The 19,605-nt window shown below is 49.1% G+C and overlaps 1 protein-coding gene across 1 annotated transcript in view; it reads left to right on the forward strand.

The window, feature by feature from the left end:
• Positions 1-19,605, forward strand: part of ACOT11 (acyl-CoA thioesterase 11) — a 273,640-nt gene that overhangs the window by 55,643 nt on the left and 198,392 nt on the right. Inside the window, exon 2 of the mRNA XM_060231869.1 lies at positions 5,925-6,032. Coding sequence (XP_060087852.1) covers positions 5,949-6,032 — 84 coding nt within the window. The 5' untranslated portion in view covers positions 5,925-5,948. The remainder of the gene's footprint in view (positions 1-5,924; positions 6,033-19,605) is intronic.

Here is a 19,605-nt window from a genome sequence, read left to right on the forward strand (position 1 = left end):
AGGAGAGAAAAGCAGGTGAGGAAGGCAGTGGGTGGGCAAGGAAGGCAACAGTAGGGTGGCCAGACCGTCCCGGTCACCCAGGAAAGTCCCGGTTCTGGCCCTCAATTCCCGCCTCCCGGGCTGGCTATACCGGGACCATTAGAAGTCCCGGTTTAGCCAGCGGGGAGCCGGCGGGCCGCGTGGGCGGGGAAGGCGGCGAGTGAGGGAGCCAGCGTCCCTGCACGTGCGCACGGCGGTGTGGCGGGCTCTGCGCATGCGTGGGGCCCGCCAAAACGACGTGCGCACATGCAGGGTCGCTGGCTCCCTCACTCGCCGCCTTCCCCGCCCACGTGCGGGGCCCGGCGGCGGTGGCGGAGGCCGGAGAGGCGGCGGAGAGGCCCTCCAGCGACCAGCGCCGGCCTCTCCCCAGCCTCCGCCGCCGGGCCGCGCGCCTCCAGCGACCAGCGCCGGCCTCCAGCGACTAGCGGACCAGTACGGGCCTCCAGCAACCAGCGCCGGCAGGCGCGCGGGAGGTGGGGGAGAGGCCAGCACTGGTCGCTGGAGGCCCGCGGGGGGAGGCGGCGGCGGCCGGAGCGGGAGGCCCCGGGTCGGTGGGCTCGGCCGCCTCCTCCTCAGCCGCCGCCAGCCCCGCCAGCAGCACCAGCCGCCGCTGCGCCTCCTGGCCAGCCCGCCCGCCCGGAGGGGAGGCCGCCACCCGCCCTGGAAGAAGGTAAGCAGGCAGGCAGGGAGGGAGGGGGCCGAAAGCGGGGGGGCGGCTGGCGGGAGGGGCCTTCCTTCCTTCCTTCCTCCCTCCCTCCCTCCTTCCTTCCCTCCTCCCTTCCTTCCCTCCCTCCCTCCTTTCTTTCTTCCTTCCCTCCCTCCCTCCTTCCTTTCTTCCTTCCTTCCCTCCCTCCCTCCTCCCTTCCTTCCCTCCCTCCTTCCTTCCTCCTCCCTCCCTCCTTCCTTCCTTCCTTCCCTCCTCCCTTCCTTCCCTCCCTCCTCCCTTCCTTCCTCCCTCCTTCCCTCCCTCCTTCCTCCCTCCCTCCCTCCTTCCTTCCTTCCTCCTTCCTTCCTTTCTTTCTTCCTTCCTTCTCTCCTTCCCTTCCTTCCCTCCCTCCCTCCCTCCCTCCTTCCTTCCTTCCTTCCTTCCTTCCTTCCTTCCTTCCTTCCTTCCTTCCTTCCTTCCCTCCTTCCTCCCTCCCTCCCTCCCTCCTTCCTTCCTTCCTCCTTCCTTCCTTCCTTTCTTTCTTCCTTCCTTCTCTCCTTCCCTTCCTTCCCTCCCTCCCTCCCTCCCTCCTTCCTTCCTTCCTTCCTTCCTTCCTTCCTTCCTTCCTTCCTTCCTTCCTTCCTTCCTTCCTTCCTTCCTTCCTTCCTTCCTTCCGTGGCTCTCAAATATCCGATGTTCATGTCTTGCGGCTCTCAAACATCTGACCTTTATTCTGTGTTGCTCTTTTGTTAAGCAACTCTGGCCACCCCTGGAGTAGACAATACTGACTTTGGTGGACCCAAGCACTGATTCAGTGTAAGGGAGCTTTGTGTTTGTGTCTTCTGGTGCAATTTTGTTCTCAAATCCTGTATTTACTTCATCAGTATATGGGATAAGGCACTTTCTCAACTGTGCTGCATAATGCAGCCTATTTATTTTGTCCTGTTTGCTCTGTTGGCTCTATCTGCGCCACCTTCATCACTTTCGGGGTGTGGATCCCCCAGTGGGGTGGTCTCCCGACTCCCTCCGCTGGCTGTTTCTGATAGCCCTGCGCCCCTCTTTCATTTGTCCCGTGTCCCGTGCAGGTGCCACCCTCCCGCCGGGAGATGCCGCAAAATGAGCCCCCTTGAGGCTTATGGCGGCAGGGCTCGGGGGAAGCGAGCTAGACTGCTGTTCTTTTGAGGGGTTATAGAGTGTTTCGAGCCCTTCCCTGTGGCATCGGTCCCATCGTTGTGGGACCCAGGGGGCCGGCGCAGCGGCCCGCTGAAGCAGCCTGTCGGTCACTTCCGGGTTCCTGTCCTGCATCTCGACCTGTGTTATTAGTGACAGGCTGCTTCGGCGGGCGCACACACATTCCTTCCCCCCTCAAGGTGTCCCTGGCTGGCCTGCAGATATTATGGCCACCCTAGGCAACAGGCGGCCAAGGAAGGCGGTGGGCGACCAAGAAAAGTGGCTGGCAACTGAGAAAAGTAATGGGCAGTAGAGAAAGGCAGGCGAGAAAGGCAGCAGGCGGCCATGGAAGGCGATGGGTGGGCGAGAAAGGCAGCAGGTAGGATAGAAAGGCAGGCGAGGAAGGCAGCGAGCAGGTGAGAAAGGCTCTGGGCGAGCAAGGAAGGTGGCGGGCAAGCAGTGGAGGGGCCAGAAAGGTAAAGCAGGGGGAAGATTACTGGGGTCTGGCCCCTCCCAGCCCTCCATAGCTACGGGCCTGGGCTTGGAGATGGTGAGATTTGAGGAGGGGAGGGATCTCAGAAAGGTCTAATACCACTCTCCAAAGCAGTCATTTCCTTCATGGGTACTAGAGTTTCCAGCATCCAAGTTGGGGGGTGGAGATCACCCAGAATTACAGCTGCTCTCCAGATGACAGTTCCCTGGATAAAAAGGCTGTTTTGGAGGTTGGACTCTATGGCACTGTATTTTTCTGAGGTCACTTTCCTCCTCAAAACTCACCCTCCCAAAGCTCCACTCCCTGGATCTCCATTAATTTCCCACCCTGCAGTTGGCAGATCTCTGTAGTTGGAAGGTCTGTTGTGATCTCCCACCTGCTGGCACTACTGTGGGTGGCGGGGGGGGGGGGGATGGCTGGGAGCACCACCAACACTGCTTGTAATGTACTGAAGTCGGAGACGTTCAGATGGCAACATGCTTTATTAGCGAGTACATCACAAAGACAACATGGTGGGTCCGGGTCTCCTGTTATATACATTTCCAGGAACAACCTTCTTCCTGGTCAGGTCCAATCCTGGCCAGTTAAACTTCCCACCACCCTGTGGGTCACGAGGCTTCGATTTTTGGCTTAAGTGCAAACAGAACCCGCCGAGCCTTCAGCCTTAAGGGTCTAACCGTGGGGTCCAGCTGCAATGCGATAGGTGGCCCCTTGTACGTTCCCAGAGCCCCATCGAATACTTCCGGGAACTCTCGGCACACTTGGTCGAAATTGTGGGCCTGTATGTGGTCCGCCCCTACAATTTTGATGCCCAGGAGCTTAAGCCAAGCCAATCCCAATAGAGTGGTGAGCCGGTGCTTCACCACAAGTATGTCCAGGGCCCCTTTAAAATTTTTGAACTCCACCCTAACTCTGGCCCACCCTATGATCTGCACTGGATTCTTTTGAAAGTCCTGCAATACGAACTCCACTGGCCGGAGGGCCGGCTGGTTGTGGGAGCAGAGTTTACTGAGGGTCTCCTCCAAAATAATGGAGATGGAGGATTCCGTGTCCAATTCCATCAGGCAGGGGCCCCACTCGATCAAGACCTGCACTTTCACCTTGTCGGGGGTGTCCTGGGGCAAGTTCATTAACTGGATGCTCTTTGCGGCCGTCATGTGTGTGTCTGTCAAGTCATGGTGTGTGGACTGGGGCCTTCTGTTGGGTCTGGCCCTGCAAGCTAGGATGATGTGGCCCACTTTTCCGCAGTTTCTGCAGCCCGTGTTACGATAGGGGCAGTCTCGGCACTTATGTGGGTCCCCACAGCTGGCGCACTTGGTGCTTGGCTTCTCCATTGCCCATGATCGGTTTGGTGTTTTCAGCCCGCTGTGTGGCTTGCGTTGAAGCTGATGTGCCCCTTCCTCATCGGAGCCATCCGAGATCGAGGCAGTGGCAGCTGGTGTGCATCTGTTCGAAGGCGGTTGTCTGTTGGAGCTCTTTCACGAGGTCGATGTCTTTGTCCTCGTATGCTAGCAACTTTCGGTGCATTTTCTCCTCCTGGATGCCAACCACAAAACGGTCCAGCAGGATCTCTTCCAAGTCCCCTGTGAAATCACATCTCAGGGTTAATCCACGGAGCTCTGCAAGATACTCGGCGGCGGATTCAGCTTGTCTCTGCTGTCTCGTGTAGAACGTGTGCCTGCGTATGAGACGGGACGGCTGTGGCGCCATGTGGTTAGTCATCGCCTTGACCAGCTGGTTGTAGGTGGCCCTTGTGAGGGTGGTCGGCATGATGAGTCGCTTCATCAGCTGGATGGTCTCCACCCTGCACGAACTCAGGAGAAGCGCCTTCTCTGCCACTGCCTCCATTTTGTGCAGCTCTATGCAGTAGTTGATCTGGTCCACCCATGATTCCCATAAGTCGGGCCGGGTGACATCGAATGCTGGTAGGGTTTGTCCAGGAGCAGTAGCCATGACCTCAGCTGCGGAAGCACTAGAGCTTGGATCGCAGGGCTTGTGGGTGGCTCGAGGCTGCTCTCTGCTCAGCGGTATCCCATCCTTGTCGCCTGTGTAATGTACTGAAGTCGAAGATGTTCAGATGGCAACATGCTTTATTAGCGAGTACATCACAAAGATAACATGGCGGGTCCGGGTCCCCTGTTATATACATTTCCCGGAACAACTTTCTTCCTGGCCAGGTCCAATCCTGACCAGTTAAACTTCCCGCCACTGATTGTCATAGGCGGGCTGCGTTCATTCCTTCCAGGCACCACCCACAGGTGCGCTGTGCTGTACTTTCTGGGACAAACGCCAGACACAACACCGCTGCTACTGTGGGGGAAGGAAGCAGGAGGTCCAGTGATGGGGGCAGAAAAAGAAAGAGTGATGGGTGGGGGCAGAAGGAGAAAGTGACAGTCATGGAGGAGAGAGAGAGAAAGAAAAGGCATGGTAGGAGGGAGAAAAAGTGTGAGAGAAGTAGGGGGAGAGGGGAAGAAACAAAGGTGGTGGTAGGCCATGGGGTAGCCACTCCCACAAGTTTTTTGTGGGTCTCCACTTGTACTATAGTATTCCCCATTACTATGTATGGATATGAAAGCAGCACAATGAAGAAAGCTGACAGGAAGAAAATTGACTCATTTGAAATGTGATGGAGGAGAGCTTTACAGATACCATGGATGGCCAACCCCCCCCCCCCAAATAAATGAGTTCTAAACCAAATTAAGCCTGAACTCTCCCTAGAAATTAAAATGACCAACCTGAGGTTATTATACTTTTAGACAGAAATGTTTTAATTGTTTAAATGGTTCTATGTTTTAAATGGTTTAATGTTTAAATTTAAATGCTCTATGTTTAACGTCTATTTATGTTCGATTTCTGTGTTCAAGTGGCCCTGAGCCACTTGTTGGGAAGGGCGGGATAGAAGTCATTAAATAAATAAATAAATAAAATACTTTAGTCACTTTAAGAGAAGACAAGAGTCACTGAAAAAGACAATAATTCTAGGAAAAGTCGAGAACAACAGGAAAAGAGGAAGATCCAACATTAGTTGGATTGATTCAGTCTAGGAAGCCATGGTGCTCAGTTTGCAAGACCTGAGCCAGGCTGTTTATGAGAGGAAATTCTGGAGGACAATAATTCATAGGGATACCATACATGGGAAGTGACATACACTTCCAGATCCTGGTCTAACATACTGACCACTGTACCACACTGGCTCCTGTTGCTTATGCAATATTTTGAGCTTTTTATCCTTTTGTAACCATGCACTTCTTTGGAACCGGAAACCTATCTTGTTGTATTATATCTTTTTGCTATTGTTAGTTACTTTGAGCACTGCCTGTGAATCAGAAATGTGGCATATAAATGTATACACATAAATTGTCCTCTCTCGTGGCATGGTGTGAAATATGGGGCTGTTTAGCAGAATGCTTTTTGTTGGTCCTGGCAAAATAAGCATCCAAATTGTGGCTTGAGAAGCTGCTTTTAAACAAGAGGGTGTTATGGTAAGACTGGACTCTTAGGATTTGGGGACAAGTGGGCCTTACATTAGGAGGGTCCAAGGGGCGCTAATTCCCCATGTATCCTTTCTGTATGCAGGTGATGAACTGAAGTATCAGCAAAATGCCACACAAGAAGAACTCCAGCAGAAAGCATGGATGGTTTGGGGGCACAGGAAGTACCAAATTGCTGAGAGCCTGCATTTGGGTAAGGCACAGAAAGTAGATTGTCGGTAACTGTACAATGATTTGTTCAGCCATGATCTTCTGAACTTCTGTGGAGCTTGAACACATGAAGCCACTGGTCTGTCATGCTCAGTACTGTCTACTGCAGTGCCCCCAAACTTTTTGGCACCAGGGACCGGTTTTGTGGAAGACAATTTTTCCATGGACTAATGGGGGTGAAGTTGCTGGGAGTTTTGCTGCCCCAGGCTGCCCCCACACCCACACCCCATCCCTGCCCCCCATGGGGGTCTTTAAATGAGGGGTATGTGAAGGTCACTGCTGCACTGCCCCTTCTGCCCACCCGGGACCTGGGTGAATGAAAGAGGTAGTGCTTCGGATTGAGGCTGCACTGCCTCTTTCATCTGCCTGGGATCTGGGTAGGCAAAAGGGGCAGTGCAGTGCCTCTGCCTCACTCTGCAGCCCGGTTGCTAACAGGCCACAGGCCAGTACTGGTCCACAGTGCAGGGGTTGAGGACCCCTGGTCTACTGTGCTTGGCAGTGGCTCTCTAGTGTTTCAGACAGAGGTCTGTCACATCAGTTAGGGTTTCCAGCTTCCAGGCTGGGCCTGAGGGCTACAGAGATCAGTTCCCCTGGAGAAAATGGCTGTTTTGGAGGGTAGACTCTATGGCATTATATCCCACTGAGGTCCTTTCCCTCCTCAAACCCTGTCCTCCCCAGGCTCCACTCCCATATTCTCTAGGTATTTCTGAACCTGGAGTTGGCAGTCCTACCTGTTACCTGATCCTTTTGAAGAATTGAATATGATACCTTCTGCATGGCAAGCAGATATTCTATCACTAAGCCACAGCCCCTCATTTGTTTTGACTTTGCTGTCAGTCTTGGCCTGCTTGCTCTGCATTGTCCTCTGAAGCTGCTGCTGACAGTCCGGCAACAGCCTGATGCCATCTGCCTTACCCTTCTTTATGTGTTCACCTTGCCAAGATATCCCCCTTTTTTGGGGGGGGGGGTTCCTAAAAAAGCAACAATAACCTACAAATAATACAATTGGAATGAATGTAATAAAGTCAACAATTTTGAGCTCTTCTGGAAAAGCTTGGAGAGTTCTCATTTTGGCAGAGTACTTAATCCCAGGCTTGTTGTCTTTTGCTATACAAAAACAAGAGAGAGAGAGTATCCAGGCTGGTTTCTCCCCAAAGCATAGGTGAGTCATGGTATTAAGCATTCTCCTGATTATCATATCAGTAAAACTCAGTGTGTCTCCCATCTGATAATTTTCTTGTTGGCAGACAAAAGAGTATCCAGTCTTTCCTGATGGATTAAATGTTACCTGTTAACTGGCTCTGGCAGTAGGCTAGAGAAAAGAGCTGAACTCTGGGATTTTCAGCACAATCCAGTGAAGAGTAAGGTGTTTTTTGTTTGTTTGTTTTTTGTCTTCAAGTCACAGCCGATTTATGGCAACCCCATAGGGTTTTCACGGCAAGAGACATTCAGGGGTGGTTTGTCATTGCCTGCGTCTGTAGTCGGTAGTCTTCTATAGGGATACTAAGGAGGGCTGACCCTGCTTAGCTTCTGAGATTTAAAATCAATCTAGCCTGGGCTATCCAAGTCAGGGCAGATACTCTAGTCTAATCCTATTGATTTGAAATGGGCTTAGACTGGGGTAACTTCACATAGGATTGCACTTTTTATGACTTAGGAACATTCTGAAGGAAAAAGAAAAATAACTTCATTCAAATTACAGAAAATATGTGAGAGAATGGCTAAATGCAGAAGATTACAAGATTATGCATGGTATAGAGAAGGTAGAGAAAGAAGTCCTTTTCTCCCTTTCTCACAATACAAGAACTCCTGGGCATTCAATGAAATTGCTGAGCAGTCGGGTTAGAATGGATAAATGGAGGTACTTCTTCACTCAAAGGGTGATTAACATGTGGAATTCACTGCCACAGGAGGTGGTGGCAGCTACAAGCATAGACAGCTTCAAGAGGGGAATGGATAAGCATATGGAGCAGTGGCTGTTAGCCACAGCTCATTGTTGGAACTCTCTATCTGGGGCTGTGATGCTCTATATTTTTGTGTTTGCGGGGTTGGGGGGGGTGCACAGTGGAAGGGCTTCGAGCCCCACTGGTGGACCTCTTGATGGCACTTGGGTTTTTTGGCCACTGTGTGACGCAGAATGTTGGACTAGATGGGCCATTGGCCTGATCCAACATGGCTTTTCTTATGTACAACTTATATTTGTTGGAAAGTGGAGTGGAGAAAAGAGGAGAGTTATTTTGAGCCTAAGGGGTAGCAACCATGTTTGTTCACATGGCTACCTATTAATGTGCTATCAAAGGGAGCATTCAGATGAGGAGTGTTACCCCCTCCCACAAGGCTTATTCCCAATGCCCCATTGCAGTGGGTGCTTTTCTCCCAGCATAGCTGACTTCTGATACACTCACAGCTGTTTTATGCAGGAATAAGGCAGAGAGATGTAAACAATAAACATGCTGCCCTATCATGTTTCATTTGTCCCTAAGTGATAAAAAAGGGTAAAAGTTAGGCACTATAACAAATGAGAAGCTGAGAGATTCATGACAGGGGGTGTTTTCGCACTCACGTTTTACTGGCGCCACGACCCTCCTGACGCCGGCGAATCTGCATGGATTTCGCAACAGAAGCGCCAGCGCTCCCAGAAGCGCCGGCGCTTTCCGTCGCTAAGCCAGCGCAAACGTTTTCCTGCATCTTTGCGATTTCCGTTTGCGCTGGCTTAGCGACGGAAGTAGCCGGCGCTTCTGGGAGCGCCGGAGCTTCTGGTGCGAAAGCCATGCAGATTCGCCGGCGTCAGGATGGTCGTGGCGCCAGTAAAACGTGAGTGCGAAAACGGCCAGGGTCTTTCCAGTAACTTTTAAAGAGTAATTTCACCAATGTACCACCAAAATCAAGATTAGGAAAGGAGGTAAACCTTTCCAGTCCCATATTTGCTAATCAAAACACTCCCCCATTGTTATCTCTTTAGAAGGTTGTTGCCTCTCACTGTTTTACAGGTTTAATTCTTTACCTATACAACTATAGTGGTACTAGAAACCATACTATGTTACACACTTGCTTTGGTAATGAACAAAGTACTTGACAACCTGATTAACTAAAAACACAACTAAACTTGAGGTGACCTATTGGTTCTTAGACAAAGTGTATATACCACTGGCTGCAATAGTAGTAGAGATTTTGCAAGTAACTTGTAATTTGTGAATTTAACTTAATGCTTTTTGTAACTGGTAAGGGAAATGCAGAAGGCTCCTTCTAGAAAACTGTCAAAGGACATAAAGGTGTTTTCCACATAGGAACAGGCGTATGTTATTTCAGTCTTGCTGTGGTGGCTATCAATGCAGTGCACTATATGGCGATATGGCTTCTACATGGCAAGTTTTCTGCCCACCAGCCCCCAGCAGTGGCCATCTCCACCATACCACATATCATCGGGTATTTTCAGTTCTTATTAAATATTATGTCAATACAATATAGTACCAGTATGTGTAGTAAGTTATCTAAATTCCCAGCTTTGATTTTAAAAAAGGTTCTAGCCTTTTTTGTTCAGAGATATACCTTTCCCCTTGTATAGCTGCAATGAAAAGTGCTACAGACTTTAAATAAATGAAAGCTGGGGATTCAGAGAATTTATGACACAGACTGGTACAGATTGGTACAAAATTATATTGATATTAAATAAAATAAACAAGTCTCCTGGTGGTGGGGGAGAAATGGCTGCTACTGGAAAAATGACTGCTGTGTGGACTGGACCAGGAAAATCCAAACTTTGCCACTCATATGGCAGCCATCCAAGTTTTGATGTAATCTTTCAGAGAACCTCAGAGCAAGGAACCTTTGGGAAAGACTGGAGGAAAGCCAGGAATGCATCATGGTGCTGTGGACAAGCAGGACATCCCCTCCCCCCACTTCCAACAGCATTGAGCCTGAGGCAAATAACCTGTGTGGAAATGGCTAAAGTAAAGTGGAATATGGAGATCCCCAATTCACGCACCCATTAATTTGAATGTGGTTTTAAGTCTGCAGCAAGTAGATGTTCAATGGAGTATAATATTTTATCATCATTATTAATATTCTAATATAGCACTTAGAAATTAAGCACTGTACACAGTTACATGTTCATTTCAGCACTGCATGGCTAAACTTTTACTACCAGACATGATAATTCAGTGCATTTTTAAACTCATTCAGCTATACTGCAGTCTCAGGATCTCTTAATAGTTCAGACACAACAAATGTGTCTTTAATTATCCTGTGCACACCTGTCTGAGGACATTAGAGGTGCCTTGTTCGATCACATCAAACTCCACCTTCTCCAATATTCTTTGAAAGAACTGCAGAAACCAGGAACATTAGTGATCTCTGCAGAAACAGAAGGCCAGTAATCTGCTGGTCTCACTTTTGCCCACTGCTACCATACAAAAGTTTAGCAATTCTGTTTGAGCTAATTGTGTCAGTTCTCTAGCATCTTCCCTCATCAGGATTTGCAAAATCTTGGCCTTTCCAAAACAGAAAGTGAAATGTCATAATTCATGACCAAACATTCAGAGAAAATGATGTTGAATGTATTAGAAAAAGTCTACTAGGGTGGGTTAATGTTCCAATATATAAAAACACTGTCAAATGAATTGTCTCTAAAATTACACTCCCACATCAAGAAAAACCCAGCAATAGAAAGTTGTGTGCAAATGCATTGATGAATATGTGTGGTCTTTCCTGCTACAGAGTGAGCAGAATTTCTTCCTATCCTTGCTCATTAATGAACATATGTTAGGGTTGCCAAGTCCAATTCAAGAAATATCTGGGGACTTTGGGGGTGGAGCCAGGGGACTTTGGGGTGGAGCCAGGAGCAAGGGTGTGACAAGCATAATTGAACTCCAAGGGAGTTCTGGTCATCACATTTAAAGGGACAGCACACCTTTTTAAATGTATTCCTTCCATAGGAAATAATGGATAGGGGCACCTTCTTTTGGGGCTCATACAATTGGATCCCCTGGTCCAATCGTTTTGAAACTTGGGGGGCATTTTTGGGAGAGGCACCGGATGCTATACTGAAAATTTGGTGCCTCTACCTCAAAAAACAGCGCCCCCAGAGCACCCGATACCCACGGATCAATTCCCCATTATTCCCTATGGAAATCATTCTCCATAGGGAATAATAGAGTGCCCAGTAGACATTTTTCTCCTCCCCCTGCTTTCTGATGACTCTAAAGCGGGGGGGGGGGCCTCCATAGCTGGGGATTGGCAACCCTCTCTCTCTCACACACACACGCATTTACTGGGTCTGGTTCCTCCACAACGACATCTGAAAAGAACATGGGCTACGCTGCTCTATCTCTCTCTCTCTCACACACACACTCTTCTTGCTGTGAAACGAAAGCAAAACAAACAGAGGGACTGTGCTGCTGACCCTTCCCCATAAAGTACTTCCTGCTTCCTGCTCAACTTTAAAGGCACACAGACATACACACATTTTGAAACTGACCTGTTTTCAGGTTTCTAAACCTGCCCGAGATCTAGAGGTGCATGGTGGCTGTGGGGGCGGGGCTTTCCCCGCTGGCCAGCTGGCTGGGGGCAAGGGGAAGCCTGTAAAACCGAGGTAATACTAATTAGGGCTGCTGAGGGAGAGGGACTATTGGGAAGAAATTCTGAGAGCTGTATCACTGAGGGGGTGGCACTGAGCAATGTAAGTCACATTATTGTGGATTGAGGTGGCACAGCGGTGCTGATGCTGTTAGATCTGTCGGCTGCGTTTGATACGGTCAACCATCGGTTACTGACTCACTGCCTCGTCGATGCAGGGATCCGGGGGTTGGCCTTACTGTGGCTTTCCTCCTTCCTTGATGGTAGGGGACAAAGGGTGGCAATTGGGGGAGAGATGTCCCAGAGGCACCCACTAGATTGTGGGGTGCTGCAAGGGGCAGTGCTCTCTCCGATGTTATTTAACATCTACATGCACCCCCTTGCCCAGATTGCCTGGAGGTATGGGCTTGGTTGTCACCAATATGCGGATGACACCCAGCTCTATCTACTAATGGATGGTCAGCCTGACTGCGTCCCAAAAAATCTGGACCTAGTGCTGCAAGCCGTGGCAGGTTGGCTCAGGCTGAGTAGGTTGAAGCTGGATCCAACGAAGACAGAGGTCCTTTGCTTGAGTCGTGGCACTCTAGGAAGAGAAATCCCCTCCCAGTTTTCGACGGTGCATCACTGATAGCGGTGCACAGGGTCAAAAGCTTGGTGGTTCTACTGGAGCCTTCCTTGTCAATGGAGGCCCAGATAGTGGCCACTGCCAAATCCGCATTCTTCCATCTTAGACGGGCAAGGCAGTTGGCCCCTTCCTGGAGCGTCATGACTTGGCAACAGTAATCCATGCAACGGTCACCTCAAGACTGGATTACTGTAACGCCCTCTACATGGGGCTGCCTTTGTGCCAAACCTGGAAGCTGCAGCTGGTGCAAAATGCGGCGGCTAGGCTGTTACTAGGGCTCCCGAAGTGGGAGCACATATGGCCGGGGCTGCGCAAGCTGCACTGGCTGCCAGTTATATACCGGGTTCATTACAAAGTGCTGGTCATTACCTTTAAAGCCCTATATGGTCGAGGGCCTGCCTACCTTAGGGACCGTCTCTCCCCATATGTGCCCCAGAGAGTACTGAGATTAGGGGGAATGAACTGGTTGACAATCCCCTGGCCGAAAGAGGCCAAATTGAAGAGCACGTGTGAACGGGCCTTTTCGATCGTCGCTCCGCTCTGGTGGAATCAACTACTGGATGAGGTGCGGGCCCTGCAGAGTCTTGAACAATTCCCTAGGGCCTGGAAGACCACTCTTTTTAAAATGGTCTTCGCCTAAATGAAGGCTTAACGTAGACCTGCAGTAGATATAATCTACTATATCCATCCGCCACACCCACTGAGGAAAGTATCTGAGATGTAGCACCGAAAATGTTAATTTTAATTGTAAATGATGGTTTTAATTATGTTGGTTTTATTTATGAATTATGTATTGAACTGTATTGATGTTTTATATTGTAAATTGTAATTTTATATGTTGTAAGCCGCTCTGAGCCTGCTTTGGCGGGGAGGGCAGGATATAAATAAAATATATTATTATTATTATTTGTTCTCATATGATACTTGGATTGAGTTAGGTGGTCTGTATGTGGCAGGAAGAATCTCTCTCTGCAAGCCTCATGGTGGCTTGCAGCCGTTATATTTGATCTATTCTATGTCCCCCTGCCCTTCAAGTGTACTGACCACTTATGGTTCTTGAGCACTTCGAACGTCTGTCTGATCAAACATGTATTCAACATCCTCCAGTCCACTTTTCAGACTTTAAAAACTGCAGTAAGGTGGGGCTGTGGTGGACTAGCTTACTAAATAACATGAAAGGCAACCAATTAGTGTTGTGCATAGCCCCTTCAGCTGCAAACCAGAAGAACATATGTTCCTTCCACTCAGGCCACAATAGAAGAAGATATGACATGTGTCAAACCCCACCAAACCTACCTAACGATTTTATCCTAACCTCATCTTGCTCCTTGAGTTGCATGCACTGTTACTGTTAGCAGCTTTCATAAGAAGGCTCAAGGAAAACATTTCAGAATCCATGAGAATCATTGCCTCTGGTTATGGATGGGTTTGGTGGCTTTTGACAAATGTAGGGCATCAGTCTGGGTTAAACAGTATTGTGGCTAGTGTTACCTTTTTTCATCATTGTGGCTGTTGTCTAGGAAGTGGCATAGGTTGATGTGACTAGGCTTAAAATGGTTTCTGTATGCAGCAAGAGCATTTACTTCTCATCTTGCTACCCTATAGAAATCATGTAACTATACTAGTAACTGTTTTTTTGTGGGTATAGCCATGAGGGGCTGAATTTGCTTCTCATCCAAGGACTACTTTTTGGAGAGCAGAGATGCACTTGAGAACACAGAAGATGGCTGTTTTGTCACTTCCTGGTGCAGCGTTATGGTCTGCTGTGTAAATGAGTAAAATCCAAGTGCAAAGATGCTGTCTTTTAGCTCCTTTACTTCATCCCTGCAATAGGATGTTAAAGCCCAGTACAGTAATGTCTGGGGAAGTTTATTAAGAAACTCCACTGGATTTTCTAGCCTTTTGATTTGAACATTGCCCTTGTTGAGTATTCCAGTAGTATCTGTCTGAGCCCTTGGCTCCAGGGTAGGGATGTGCATTTGGTTCGGCCGAACCGTATTTACAGCCGAATCACCACTAATTCGGCTGTATACGGAATAGGCTGCAGCCGATCCCCAAAGGCGCCCATTATACGGCAGCCGAATACGGCTCGCCGTATACTTACGAATGGCTATTCGGGAGTATAAGGCTGTCAATTCGAAAGGCGGGAAAGTAGCTTCTGCAGCCTCAAAGGAGCTGCTTGCCTACTTTCCCGCCTTTAGTTGCTTTTTCCCGCCTCTCCCATAGCCTCCCTGGGATCAGGGGGGGGGAGGGGGAATAGGAGCCCCAGCAGCCAATCCAAAGCATGCATTTGCAAAATGCATTGCAAATGCATGCTTTGCAGGGCTTTTTAAGGAGTCCTCCTTCCTGGCTGGACTCCTCCATTGCTGCTGTGTGTGAGAGATTGTGCTGCTGCTGGCTGGCCCTTGGCTTCAGCTGCTGCCTGCTGCTCTCTCACTCAGCCTTACCAGACTTCCCTGGACTAGAGAAGACAAGGTAAGACAATCTTGGGGTTCTTGTTTTTATTTATTGTTGGTAAAAGGACTTTTTAAGACTTAGAGTCCCTTTACTTATCCAGATTTGGGTGGTGGTTGTGGGGTAGCTTATTTGGGGTTAGGGGTTTCTGCTTGGGGAGAGGGCCTGGGGTGGGGTGGGGGTTGCCAATTTGTCCATATCTTAATTTAGTGAGAGGACTTTTAAAAGTGCAGTGTCCTTTTACTTCTCCTGATTTGGGTGGCTTGGATTTCTTGGGGTTAGGGTGAAGGGGTTTTTTTGGGGGGAGGGGTTGGCAAAGTTCCTGTATTGTTAAAAGTTAATTTTTTTACTGTTTTAAAAGTATTCAGTGTTTGATTTGTTGCTGCTGTGTTGTGCTGCTGCTGTTACTCTTCTCTTCGGGTTCTTGGGGGGGGGTGCTGTTTGGCCTAATTTCCATTGTTTAAAAGGCCACTTTTGTCCCCCTTTTCCTGGTTCTGGTTTTAGGGGGGGGGTGTTGTTGACTGATTTGGCCTGAGCTTTCTTATTGGTGAAAAGGCCATTTTTTAACACTTGAGTTGCTTGGCCTTTTCTCCTGTTGTCCCTTTTCTTGGTTTGGGGGTTGGGGTGGGAGTGTTGTTGACTTATTTGGCCTGAGCTTTCTTGTTGGTGAAAAGGCCACTTTATTAACACTTGGCCTTTTGTGATTCTGCTGCTTTTGTTTTGGTTTTTTTTAATTACCTCTGGTTGGTGTGGGGGTTGGCGAGGGTGTGTGTGGGCTGGGTCACTTTCTTGTTTTTATAGAGTAGATTGTGTGTTCTGTGGTAGGAAAGCTGGCAACTGGGTGAGAGACCCAGAACCAGCAGGCTTGTTGTGGTTGGCCAGCTCTCTCCGTGTTGTTTGGGGCAGGGCTGGAGAGCTGGCATTTGTAGATTGTGTGTTCTGTGGCAGGGAAGCTGGCACCTGGGTGAGAGACCCAGAACCAGCAGGCTTGTTGTGGTTGGCCAGCTCTCCCCGTGTTGTTTGGGGCAGGGCTGGAGAGCTGGTATCTGTAGATTGTGTGTTCTGTGGCAGGGAAGCTGGCACCTGGGTGAGAGACCCAGAACCAGCAGGCTTGTTGTGGTTGGCCAGCTCTCCCCGTGTTGTTTGGGGCAGGGCTGGAGAGCTGGCATCTGGGTTTGCTGCAGCCAGGTCTGCAGAGCAGACCTTGAGCAGATTGTGTTTTGTGTGGCAGTGACGTTGGCAACTGGGTTTATATTGCTTCCAGGCCTGCAGGGTTCATAGAGTAGATAGAGGGATGTAGTGCATTTGGGTCCTATAGAGATTCTCTGATGTGGTTAGGTTTGGCTTTGGGTGCCCCAGGAATTGGACCCCCTGGTCCAATTTTTTTTGGCCTTGTGGGTTTTGTGTGGGACAGTGCCCTGAAGCTGGACAGCAGTTTGGGGGGCTCTCCTCAAAAACCCCTGCTCCCCAGAGCCACTTTTCCCACGACAATTACAGTGAGGAAGTGGCTAATTGGGCTTTCCCCATCATTGTTGGCAATGGGCCTTTTGGGGAGCCCAAAGACAGGGACCCCCTGGCCCAATCTTTTTGAGACTTGGGGGGGGTTGGAGGGGAGAGTCCCCTGCAGGTCCCCTGCAAATTTGGGGGCTCTCCCTCAAACCCCCTGCCCCCCAGTAGCCTCTAATTATGCCCTATGTTGCCATTGATTTCAATGGCCCATAGGGTATAATGATGGAATAGGAGCACCCTCTTTAGGTGCCCCTGGAATGGGATCCCCTGGCCCAATCTTTTTGGGACTTGGGGGGGTTGGAGGGGAGAGTCCTCTGCAGGCCCCCTGCAAATTGGGGGCTCTCCCTCAAACCCCCTCCCCTCCATGCGGCTTCAAATATACCCTATTTGCCATTGATTTCAATGGCCCATAGGGTATAATAGGGCCGTATATTCGGTAATAGCCGCGCATCTACCGTATATGCAGCTATTCTGAATGCGGTATTCAGGAGTATACGGGGATTCCGAATCCCCCCCCCCCCGTATACTTCTGAATCCATGTAAAACCGAATTATTTTTTTTTGCACATCCCTACCGGGGTACTTTTTTCTTGTTCAATTAAAGCAAGTGGCATTACTTTTTAAAAATACATATTTCCCCAAATGAGGAAACCAAGGCAATGAGACACACAATAGGTTTCTCAAATCCAATGCAGTGCAGGTGTTATCTGATTTCTAGTGCTGTATAAGATAGTCTGCTGTTTTTACAGAATATTAATTAAGAACAAGCATGTGCTCGGAAGGAACTGGTTTACCCCGTTCCGTGAGTTTGACTATATGTCTGGCAACCACATGACATCTGAAATTGTTAGCAGTGTTCTTCATGAGCATGGATATTTGTATGCTGGCTAAACCAAAACAGAGTGAGGAAGGACTGATTTCTTCACCTTGTGCATTTTTTTTTACTTCTGCACATCCTGGGGCAATACAATGATGATGATGATATTGGATTTATATCCCGCCCTGTACGCTGAATCTCAGAGACTCAGAGCGGTCACAATCTCCTTTACGGTCCTCTCCCCCCCCCACAAGAAGACACCCTGTGAGGTAGATGGGACTGAGAGAGCTCTTAAAGCAGCTGCCCTTTCAAGGACAACTCCTACAAGAACTATGGCTGACCCAAGGCCATTCCAGCAGCTGCAAGTGGAGGAGTGGGGAATCAAACCCAGTTCTCCCAGATAAGAGTCTGCGCACTTAACCACTACACCAAGCTGGCTCTCAATACAAGGACCGTACAGAACACTACACCAAACTAGCTCTCAATCATGCCCATAGCCATAGGGGGCCTGGGGGGGCATGGTGTCTCTATTAAAAAAACCCTTCCCCTTGTAGGGCCCCTCTTTTGGAGGACCTCTAGGGCTGCTGCTGCTGCTGCTGGGAAAGTCCAGCGGGGGTGGAGTTTGCACAAAAGCTCTTCAAGAGGAGCCCTTGGTGTAAATGGGGCAATCTGGCCCCACTGGCCTTCCCCGCATCATGGGAAAGCCCAGCGGGGGTGGAGTTTGTACGAAGGACTCCTCAAGACCAGAGGCAATGAGGAGTCCTTCATGCAAATGGGGTCACCAAATTTCTTACCTCAGGGGCCCCTCCACCCAAACTTTTCTGGCTACGAGCCTGCTCTCGATACAAGAGCTGTAAAGAGCCCTATATCTCCCCCTTGATTAACAAGAAGAACTCCTCAATCACTTGCAAGCATCTAAGTACATTGTGCATATATTTTTCTTTTTCTTCCCCCTCCCCTTTTTAATTTAAACTTTATTAGATTTTACATAAGTATAGTGCATATATTTTGGATCCTGATGTTTACTTCCATGGTGCCCTTGGATCTGGATTATCACAAGTAAAGCAGAGCATACAGAAAATATTTTGGTGCCTTCTTCTTTCTTCCTACATACATGCTTGCCATGAGAATGCACACAATATATGGTAGTGCTGCACCTTGAGGCATCATCAGAAACAGTGTGGGATAGCCCTGACCTGGATAGCCCTGACCTGGATAGCCCATGCAAGCCCAGTCTTCTCAGAACTTGGAAGCTAAGCAGGGCTGACTGTGGCAAGTACTTGTAGGGGAGACCCCCTTGGAAGACCTGGAGCAGAAGGTAGAAGCAGGCTGTATCAAGCCACTTTTATGAACATCCTCCATGCCCTAGTAGGAGTCATCTGAAGTCGCCATGACTTCCAGGCATGCATGCACACATGCATGCACACACACAAAAAATACAAAGAATAACAAAAGAAAGAAAGAAACAGTGTGGGATGCAGCATAGACTATGGAGGGCTTCAGTGAAAGAATAAATTGAAGGTTGCATCCCACTGTGTGATAAATGCAAAAAGCAATTGATAGGTATCTGTTAATTTCCCCTTTTTGCAACAGATAGAATCATAGAATCATAGAGTTGGAAGGGACCTCCAGGGTCATTTAGTTCAACCCCCTGCACAATGCAGGGAATTCACAAATACTTCCCCCTAAATTCACAGGATCCACATTATTTGTCAGATGGCCATTTAGCCTCTGTTTAAAAACCTCCAGGGAAGGAGAGCCCACCACCTCCCAAGGAAGCCTGTTCCACTGAGGAACCACTCTGACTGTCAGGAAGTTCTTCCTAATGTTGAACCAGAAACTCTTTTGATATAATTTCAACCCGTTGGTTCTGGTCCCACCTTCTGGGGCCACAGAAAACAATTTTGCACCATCTATATGACAGCCCTTCAAGTACTTGAAGATGGTGATCATATCACCTCTCAGCTGCCTCCTCTCCAGGCTAAACATGCCCACCAGCTCCTTCAACCTTTCCCCATAGGACTTGGTCTTCAGCCCCATCACAATCTTCGTCGCCCTCCTCTGGACCCATTCTAGCTTGTCTATATCCTTTTTAAAATGTGATGCCCAAAAGTGAACACAATACTCCAGGTGAGGTCTTACAAGAGCAGAATAAAGCAATACCATCACTTCATGTGATCTGGACACTATACTTCTGTTGATCCCTGTGTTTGAGGAACCTTTGACCCTTAGAAGTGTGTGAGGGGTGTATGGTGAGCTAAATGCAACCCACAAAAGGGTTGTAGAGTCAAAGTGATGGTTGACTACATAAGGAGCACTAATATTCCTTCCAGCCTCCTAATCTAGCAGTAATAGGGAGGGACTTTTCAATGAAAAGACCATTACTGGGTGAATTTATGGGGGTTTCCTTGCCAGAGGCGTCACTAGAGTGGGTTGCACCCTGGGGCCAAGTGCGCCCTGCTGGCTGCGCAAAAGCGTGGGAAGGCAGGAAGCCCCTCTCCCTCCCCGCCCGTGTTTTGGAGGGAGCTGCGTCCTCTCCGCCTTGCGCAAGCGTCGACGGCCGCCTCTAGTTGCTGCC

Source organism: Heteronotia binoei, chromosome 2 (assembly GCF_032191835.1).
Source record: "Heteronotia binoei isolate CCM8104 ecotype False Entrance Well chromosome 2, APGP_CSIRO_Hbin_v1, whole genome shotgun sequence".
Lineage (NCBI taxonomy): Eukaryota > Metazoa > Chordata > Lepidosauria > Squamata > Gekkonidae > Heteronotia > Heteronotia binoei.